A 10,020-nucleotide genomic window follows, 5' to 3' on the forward strand; every position below is an offset into this window, starting at 1 on the left:
ATTGAAATCACATATCTTCTTCACGTTCCCACATGGCTTCCTCTACTTTGTGATTCCTCCAAAGAACTTTGGCCAACGGAACAGATTTATTTCTCAATTGCTTAACTTCGTGAGCCAAAATTTGTATTGGTTCCTCTTCATAGTTCAAATCAGGTTGAACTTCTACTTGTTCTGGTGCAATAACATGAGAAGGATCGGACCTGTATCTTCGTAACATGGATACATGGAAAACATTATGAATTTTCTCCATCTCTGGTGTCAAAGATAACTGATATGTCATGGGTCCTATCCTCTTAACAACTTCATATGGCCCAATGAATCTCGGACTTAACATTCTTTTCTGACCAAATCGTAATACTTTCTTCCAGGGGGATACTTTAAGGAAAACTTTATCTCCAACCTCAAATTCAATATCTTTTCTTTTAAGATCAGAATATGACTTTTGCCGATCAAATGCCACTTTTAGGTTATGTTGAATTTCCTGAACTTTCTCTTCCATATTTTGAATCAAATCTGGACCAAGTACATATCGATCTTTGAGCACATACCAGTTTAATGGCGTACGACATTTCCTTCCATATAACGCCTCATAGGGTGCCATTTTAATACTGGACTGATAACTATTGTTGTAAGCGAACTCCGCCAGTGGTAAGTATTTCTCCCACGATCCTTTAAACTCAATGACACATGCTCGCAACATATCTTTTAATATTTGAATTATCCTTTCTGATTATCCGTCTGTCTAATGGTGAAAAGCTGTGCTAAAATTTAAACGAGTCCCCAACGCTCCATGTAAGGATTTCCAGAATCTCGAGGTGAATCGAGGATCTCGATCATAAACTACAGAAACAAGTACTCTATGAATCTAATAATTTCTCTAATATACAGCTCCAAATACTTTTCCATAGAGAAATTTGTTCTGACAGGAAGAAAATGTGCTGACTTGGTCAATCGGTCAACAATTACTCAAATTAAATCTCTTTTGTTTGGAGTCAGGGGTAACCCCGAAACAAAATCTATCGTTACATTTTCCCACTTTCATTGTGGAATGGAAAGTGGTTGCAACAATCCAGACAGAACTTGATGTTCGGCTTTGACTTGTTGACATGTCAAACACCTAGACACAAATTCGATGATGCTTCGTTTCATCCCTGGCCACCAATACCGATCTTTTAAATCCATATACATCTTAGTTCCACCCGGGTGCATTGTCAATGGACTGCAATGAGCCTCTGTCAATAAATCTTTCTTCAACTCTTCATAATCTGGTATCACAATTCTTCCTTTATAATACAAATTTCCATCCGAATTAACCTCAAAGTCTTTAATCTATTTGCTCTTTACTTGATCAATTCTTTTCAAACACGTTTTATCTTTACTTTGTCATTCTCTTATTCGTTCCAACCATACTGGTTTAAGTTTTAACTCTGCACATAGACCACCATCTCCAGTCAAAGATAACCTTGCATCCATAGTTCGCAAAGCTGCAAACGTCTTTCTACTCAAAGAAGCTGCTACCACGTTAGCCTTTCCAGGATGATAGTCAATTATTATATCATAATCTCTCAAAAACTCCACACATCTCCTTTGTCTCAAATTAATCTATTTTTGAGTCATCATGTATTCCAAGCTCTTATGATCCGTATACAAATAACATCGTTCTCCATACAGATAATGACGCCAAATCTTAAGGGCGAACACCACTGCAACTATTTTTAAATCATGGGTGGGGTAATTCTTTTCATGTGGTTTCAACAGCCTCGATGTATACGCTACCACCTTCCCTTCTTGCATTAATACACACCCCAACCCGTTATGGGACGCGTAACTGTATACGATAAAATTCTTGCCATATTTCGGTTGAACCAATATAGGAGTTTCTATCAGAATCCTCTTTAAAGCTTCAAAACTTTCTTGACATTCAGAAGTCCAAACAAATGGTACATTCTTTCTCATCAGCTTCGTTAAAGGCATCACTATCATCGAAATTTTTTTAACAAATCTTCGATAATAACTGGCAAGTCCAATGAAACTCCGAACTTCAGATATATTCTTAGGAACTTCCCAGTCCATTATAGCTTTAACCTTTTGAGGGTCCACTCTAATCCCATATGCCGAGATCACATGCCCCAAGAAAATTACTTCATTTAGCCAAAATTCACATTTGGACAATTTCGCATAAAGCTTCTTATCCCTGAGAATTTACAAAACTATCCTTAGATGTGTGATGTGCTCTTCAATGGATTTCGAATACACCAGTATGTCATCAATAAAGACAACAAAAAACTGGTCCAAATAGGGCTGAAAAATCCTGTTCATGAGATCCATGAAAGCAGCAGGTGCATTCGTTACTCCGAATGGCATTACAATGAATTCATAATGACCATATCTCGTTCTGAAAGCCGTCTTCGGAATATCTTTCTCCTGAGTCTTCAATTGATGATAACCCGAACGTAGATCGATCTTCGAAAATACCGAAGCTCCTTTTAGCTGATCAAACAAGTCATCAATGCGCGGAAGGGGATACTTATTCTTGATGGTCACCTTATTAAGCTGTCGATAATCCATACAAAGACGCATTGATCCATCATTCTTCTTAACAAATAAGACCGGAGCTCCCTAAGGCGACACACTTGGTCGAATAAATCCCTTTTCTAACAACTCTTGCAATTGATTCTTTAACTATTGCAATTCTTTCGGAGCCATCTGATAAGGTGTCATTGCAATCGGAGCTGTTCCCGGCATTACTTCAATTTGAAATTATACCTCTCTATTTGGAGGTAATCTTGGCAACTCAGTCGAGAAAACATCAAGGAATTCCCGAACTATTAAAATCTCATTCAATACTTTTTCTTTAGCTCTTGTATCAATCACATTTACAAGAAAACCCTGACATCCTTGTAACAATAGCTTCTTAGCAGATATTACTGATATTACATTTGCTAAAGGATTAAACCTTTCACTACTCACACTTAATTTTGTTTCTCTTGGACTTTTTAGGGTTACCTTTTTCGATCTACAATTAATATCTCTATAGTAACGGAACAACCAATCCATTTTTAGAATCACTTCAAACTTGTCAAAGGGTAATTCCATCAGATTAACAGGGAATTCAATTCCATGAATCTTTATGGGACACCCCTTACAGACTTTGTTCACCCGAGCACTATGACCTAAAGGATTAGTTACTATAATCTCATTACTCATAGCTTCTAAGGGAATCCTCAATTCCTTTACTAACTTACTCATAATATAAGAATAATTAGAGCCTGGATCAATCAGTACCGATACTAATTTATCGTACAGCTGAAAAGTAAATGCTGTAATATCAGGGTCATAACGGTCTTCACTTGTCTTTAGATTGTACACCCGTGCGGTTGACCGAACTTCAGGTTGAGCAGAGGATTCAGACTGATTCATTCATCTGCCTCTTCCTCGTCCTCTTTGTGTGGCAGAACCAACTCTTTCAGATGGTGCAGGCTCACTAACCATCAATGGACAATCCGGATAAAATGTCCGGCATCTCCACATCGGAAACAAGTCCCAGCAACCATCCGACAAGCCCCAGAATAGTTTTTCCCACAGTGCTGACACTGTTTCGCTTGACTCAGAGTATACCTCCCAACACCAGATCCCACTGACTGTGTCTGTCTAGGTCTTGCCTGACTTGCTCCCCTAGCAGATGATGCAACTGATTCTGATCTAGCTTGTGATCGAAATCCTGAGTCTCTTCCTCTTTTTGTTGGTGCTGAGCTAGAATAAGCACCCATCCTCTTTGATGTCTGAACTCTTGAGTCTCAAAATCTCTCATTCTGAGCTCTTTCAAGAGCCTTGGCACGATTGATCACCTCTTGAAGCGAGGATAAATTCAATACTATCAACATCTCTTTCAATCTGGGGCATAAGCCCTCCACAAACCATTCACAAGCCTCTTTTTCAGTAGGCACAAGCTCAGATGCAAACCTACTCAGCTTGTTGAACTCACATTTATATTCATATATAGAGCGGTTCATCTGTTTCAAGTTCATAAACTCCTGCTTCATCTGCCGAATAAATTGATCTCCAATATACTTGTTTTTAAATTCATCTAAGAACAAAGACCAAGTTAATTGGTTACTTGACATCCTCATGGTGACGTTCGTCCACCATATCCTCGCCTGACCCCTCAGTAAAGAGACAGCTCCATCTAACTTCTCCACTTCAGAGCAGTAGAGACCATCCAATATGATTTTCAAGTCATTTAGCCAAAGATCCACCGCAACCGACCCTTCCTCGACTTCTCCCTTAAATTCGGGAGCTCCTAAACCTCTCAACTCTTTTGCTACATTCATTCCTTGAGTTGGTGGGGCAGGAGGTTGAAGATGCGTCAGAATAGCGTCCAACGTCCTGAAGAAAGTGTCTTGATCTTGTACAGGCACTCCTGAGATGCCGGGCCAGGGCAGGTGAATTACTGCTTTCAGTAGACCTATCTTCTCCCGCTTCACTTCGGGAGCTACTATGTCCGGACATCTAATAAAATAAACACATTGTTCTATTAGCAAAACAACATACTCATACTATACCATATCAGAAGTTCTCACTATTATTGGCATGTATTCCATTTAAAGACTCTATAGACTTTGGTTTATGCCTAGAATCGGCTAAACCATGGCTCTGATACCATTAAATGTAACACCCTCAACCCATACCCGACCCGAATACGAGTCCAGGATGTCACATTGACTAAACAAAACAATATTTAAAAAAAAACTGATAAAACATTCGAACTTATTTTATTAAAATACAATACTATACATATATTAATACAAGTTTATCAAAATAATTAGAGCATACATCACTTGACACTTTGATTACATGTCAACATTCATTTACATAACAAAAGGACCTACTGCTCAAGTTGCCTCTGATCTGATAGTTGCAGGAGTAATGTTGTCTAGCTACTTAACCTTGATCGTCTACTTTCTCGAATCCTACGTGTGAAACACTCACACGCTAAGTCATCGACTTAGTGAGGCAATATAATAATAAGGATAACAAAGAAATGTAATGGAAATGCCATAATTAAATGGAATGAGACGAAATCAAATGCTTAACCATGCAGTTTATATCACCATGTTTTTATCTGTAAGCATAATATATTAACATTCATGAATTCATATTAGTAAGATTATTAGCCCATGATACAATACTGAGAACCTAAGGTATGTGAGTACTGTGAGGTTGTGCACTATGTTGTCACCACAGCTCGTATAAATGCACCGAAGTGCCACGTAGAATTGCACCGAAGTGCCGCATAAATTGCACCGTAATGCCATATAAGATTATCCCTAAGGACCACATAGAAAATTTCCTTAAGAATCATATACATATGCCAAGGATCAAGTATGTGTCTTAAAAGAACTCACACATATTCCAAAGAATACATATATACCCCGAAGGACTGCGTAGACCCTCTACTCTTGGCATGCTAACTATACCTATAGTTCTTATCTACATAACATGGGCTTTCACCATTCCCATAATTTATATTGTATAGACATATAATTTCCATTCCTTTATCACATGAACATATCATGTTCTATCACTTTATCACATAGCTTTTATAACATTTCCTGCATATTCATGTCACTTAATGCATATAATATGAATTCATGTCATGTATCATAATATGAAATGCGATCATGTATCAAAATATTGAATCTAGACTTATCACAAGTCTAGAACTGAATAGAATACTATATTCATGCTATGCATATGCACTCACCTATATTTCCTTGCTTTTTCCTCGATCGATCTTATGAGACAATTGTTCTGGAACTTGTTTAGGCTCAGTATCTACAGAGTAATTCATTGATGCTAATTAGTATACTAATTAAGGTATTCTAAACTATCATTTCTTGGGCTAAAAGAAAAGAAATTTTCATCTTTTAATGAAGGTATGCATCGATGCACCACACCATGCATCGATGCATAAATCCTATTCGATGTTTATATTTAAGGGGGTGCATCGATGCACTCCTTATGCATCGATGCACTAATGGCATTCGATGTTTGTATTTTAAAAGAGTGCATCGATGCACTTCATGTGCATCGATACACCTTGAACAATTTCTGGGATTTATCCTTGATGCATCAGTGCACATTGAATGTGCATCGATGCATATAGCCCAGAAATGTCATTTTAAGCACGAAGATCTCTTTATAATCTTCTCTACACTTTATATTTCACCTCCTTTATATCCCTAACTTGCATACACTTACTTAAACTAATTATTATCCATTCGATACCTTTAAAACTTAGAAATCCAATTCTCCATATAAAATTTAAGAATTTCATTCAATTTCCAACATGTTCTAAATCGAATTATAACACTTCATATCCTTTAATTAGCTTAATGACAAGTCAAATCCCACTTCTAATTCTTATTATGAACTTTATTCCAAGATTTTACTTTTTTACTTCCTTTCTTTAATCCTTCCTAACCCATCATCTTATGGTTTTAAGATAACCAAAGCTTTCCTTAAGCGTAGTTATCATCTAATGATCAATAAGCAACCTTAAATTCATCAAGAATTTGATTAACAAGAAAACTCACCTTTAGCTTGGTCTCACGGGGAAGAAGAAGAAGAAAGAAGAAGAAGAGAAATCTGGAAACTTTTGGTCTTTCTCACCAGCTTCCACGTGGTTTATAAAATCTCATCAATTAATATTTAATTGTTTCCTTAACAAAAGACTCATTTGCCCCTTTAATTCCACCTTCTTTGCTAATTGATCCTACACCAAACATTTAAATAAATTCTTTGAACTTTTCAATTTATCCCATTTGATCACTGAATTTTTAAAATTTCACAATTTGATCACTAACCCGGTATGGAGGATGTTACAGAAAACATTCAAACCACTACAAAATAACTTTAACAGATGTAATTATGTAAGTGGTTATACTATTCAATTTATTATTATTATTATGATTATGATGATGATGCACATTAAGATATTACTATTTTAATATTAATATTTTATAATAAAAATAATAATTTTAGGTAGGCATTTTTTTATAATATCAACTTTATATACCAAGATAGGTCATGTGAACCTGTTCAGAAATTTTGTCCAGGAGTATAGTTTATAAACTGTTAGTGATATAAAAATTTGTGTTCAGAGGATATAAATTCTTTGAAAACTCTAGTGAGTACAGCTATCTATATGAAGTTGTCTGAAAGGTAAAGAGCTAATTGTTTTTGGAGATATTCTGAGAGGTATAACAATAACTTATTAATGTTTTTTATTTATATAATGATTTTTTTATATTATATTTTTTTTCTTACATCAACTTGCAATTATTATATTACAATTAGTGATACATTCTTAATCTATTTCAAGACTAAGTCTAGTAGTTTCTATGTTGTCAAATTTCATGTTTTTGTAAATTTAAAGTGCATCAAATGGCCCACTAGCTCAGTTGGTTAGAACAGAGTACTAATAACGCCATGTTTGAGACCTACAAGGTCCAAATTCTGATTTCTTTCCTTGCAAGTTTCACATCTGCAATTTCCTTATAGTATCGAAGCAATCTTAAAAGCAAATAAAACCTGCAGAAATAGCTTCAACCTCCGGAAAGTGTTGAAATTCTTAACTGAAATAACCAATGGTAAACAAATCCCTCATGTGTACAATGAAACAAACTTCAAAGCCAGTCGAATAGAAGAAAATAGCAAAAGAAATGAAAAGTTAACAGCTGATGCTTCATTTTTCCTTTGGAGGGGCCTTCTTTGCAGCCTCAACAGCTTCCTTCTCTGCTTCAATCTCTGCTGCAATTGCATCAATTTCAGCTTCGTCAAGCTGCCGCAGACCCTCCTTAGTCATCACAGCAACTTCAATGTTCTTTCCGCCACTCTCAACAACCTACATGAAAGGGACAAACACAATCAATCATTATTATTCATCATATGACATTCATCTTTACCATATTAGTGACACATAATGGACTGCACGTAAATCTGATGTTGGACTTCTTAGTGGCAAAAGACAGTCTTTGACCTATCCAGACAACTAAACCTCAGACGCTGTTCTTCTTAAATCTAGCAAAATATACTTTCACCATGCAAGTCTTTATTGCGGTCATGGCTCAAATTAGCAGTGCAATGATAAAAACAATTACAACATAATATTCCACACACTATACTCAAAACATTTACCCTAGGTGTCTGCGGTGTTCAAAATAAACAACTATGAAATAAGAACTTTCTCTTGAAACATGAATATAATCAATGTTCAGATTGAGTGTTTTGCTTCATTTCATGATTTTGATCCAGGCATTTTCCATTTTCTAACAGTATGAGTCGTTAAGCCAAATCGTTTTTACAAGGCATAAAGATTGCATACATGATGTTCAAAAGCCATGATACATATGGAATGCAGGGAATGTTTTACAAGCTAAATTTAGATTTAATTCATATCTCTGTGGATTCAACAAATGGACATGGAATGGCAAAATGGAAAACACTTGAAAGCAAAGTAAAAGTTAACACATGAAGAATCAGCCAATGAAACTTACCTCAAGCAATGCACGAATTGCAAGCTTAATGGTTTCTTGCCCAGAGGTCTCCTTATAATTCTTCTCTAGGAATTCCCGAATTGAATTTGAGTTTCTCCCAGTTGCATTAGCTTTCCAAGCGGAAAATGTACCCGACGGATCTGTCTGATATAGTGATGGCACACCGCTATACGGATCAAATCCCACAATCAGAGTAGAGAGACCAAACGGCCTAACACCTCCACTTTGAGTATACTTCTGCTGAAGACCTGCAATATAACGAGTAATATACTCAACGGTAACCGGATCTTCAACAGTCAGCCTGTGGCTTTGACATTCGATCCGAGCCCTATTTATGAGGACACGAGCATCTGCTTTGAGTCCAGCACATGCCAATGCAATGTGATCATCCAAATTCACAATCTTCCTAACCGATCTACACAAAAGAAGCAGTAAAAGTGTAAAAAGGTTCCCCAATTTTAGGAAATTTGAAAACTCTAGAGTTTTCCTTGCATGTTTTAATCATATAATTGCTAAGGTTTCTACTTTCTATATCATCAAGATAATCCTTCATAAAAACGAGTTTTCCTTAAATGGGGTAAAGAATATTTTTCTCTAGAAAATCCCAAGGCTTAAGCTAAAAAAATGTTGAATCTTTTAGTTCCAAATCCAAATCATAAAACCCTAACCCTATTTTTTTTTAACAAAAAAGCTGTAAGAATCGATGTTTGAGATACAGAAATGAAAAGGGAAGTGAAGTGAAGGGGTAGCACAGAGATAATAGAAACCTGGAGTCCTGGAGTTTGGCGGCGGATTTTTTCTCGACACCAAGGACAACGATGTCAGTGCCGCGTACACCAACTGCGGCGTTACCCTTACGGACAGCTTCGAGGGCATATTCGACTTGGAACAAATGGCCGTCCGGCGAGAACACCGTTATCGCTCTGTCGTATCTCGCCATTTTCTTCTATTCCTTAGATTTACTTTTGCTATAACCTCTCTAACAGAGTTGCTGAACCTTTGTTTTTTCGTATAGAGCTTCAACTTAATGAAAGCCCAAAAGGAGGAAAAACTTTAATAAAAACGAATAGCGCATACTACACCAATGGTCATTAATTTTTGAGTAATTTTTCGTTTTCCCCGCTAGAGTTTTGAAAGTAACAAATCGGTCACAAATTATATTGATTTGTAACTAAATGGTCACTAACATTATCGATTTATAACAAAATGATCACTCCACCATCATCTCTGTTAAATTGATGATGTGACAATGTTAACAAAAAGGTTAATATTTCGTTTTACCTCTAAACTACTGCTAAAATATCAAAATAAGCTATTGAACAATGATTTTATATCTAATTGACCCAATTTTTTTCCTTCTAAATTCCATTTTTTCCCAAACACCCAATTACCTTCACTATATTGGAACCATGCTCCTTATAAAACGAAAATCACACTTAAACAATTAGGAGCACTTTCCTTA

General features: G+C 36.2%; 1 protein-coding gene across 1 annotated transcript; it reads right to left on the bottom strand.

Annotated features, from left to right (window-relative positions):
* Positions 1–7,622: 7,622 nt before the first annotated feature.
* Positions 7,623–9,516, bottom strand: LOC120118939 (proteasome subunit alpha type-7). The gene is made up of 3 exons (XM_039138847.1): positions 9,326–9,516; positions 8,559–8,973; positions 7,623–7,906 (listed from the first exon to the last, which is right to left on the bottom strand). The coding sequence occupies exons 1-3, from the start codon at positions 9,496–9,498 to the stop codon at positions 7,748–7,750; spliced, it is 747 nt and encodes a 248-aa protein (XP_038994778.1). The 5' UTR covers positions 9,499–9,516; the 3' UTR covers positions 7,623–7,747.
* Positions 9,517–10,020: the final 504 nt, after the last annotated feature.

The sequence above is a fragment of the Hibiscus syriacus genome, unplaced genomic scaffold (assembly GCF_006381635.1).
Source record: "Hibiscus syriacus cultivar Baekdansim isolate YM2019G1 unplaced genomic scaffold, ASM638163v2 tig00110330_pilon, whole genome shotgun sequence".
In the NCBI taxonomy this organism is placed as follows: Eukaryota; Viridiplantae; Streptophyta; class Magnoliopsida; order Malvales; family Malvaceae; genus Hibiscus; species Hibiscus syriacus.

What these genes read in the sequence shown, in the direction of transcription:
- LOC120118939 (XM_039138847.1), bottom strand. Translation starts at nt 9,498, where the DNA reads ATGGCGAGATACGACAGAGCGATAACGGTGTTCTCGCCGGACGGCCAT. An exon ending in GCCAAACTCCAGGACTCCAG is followed by an intron (nt 8,974 to 9,325) that starts GTTTCTATTATC and finishes TCTTTTGTGTAG; the next exon opens with ATCGGTTAGGAAGATTGTGA. An exon ending in CAATTCGTGCATTGCTTGAG is followed by an intron (nt 7,907 to 8,558) that starts GTAAGTTTCATT and finishes CCTTTCATGTAG; the next exon opens with GTTGTTGAGAGTGGCGGAAA.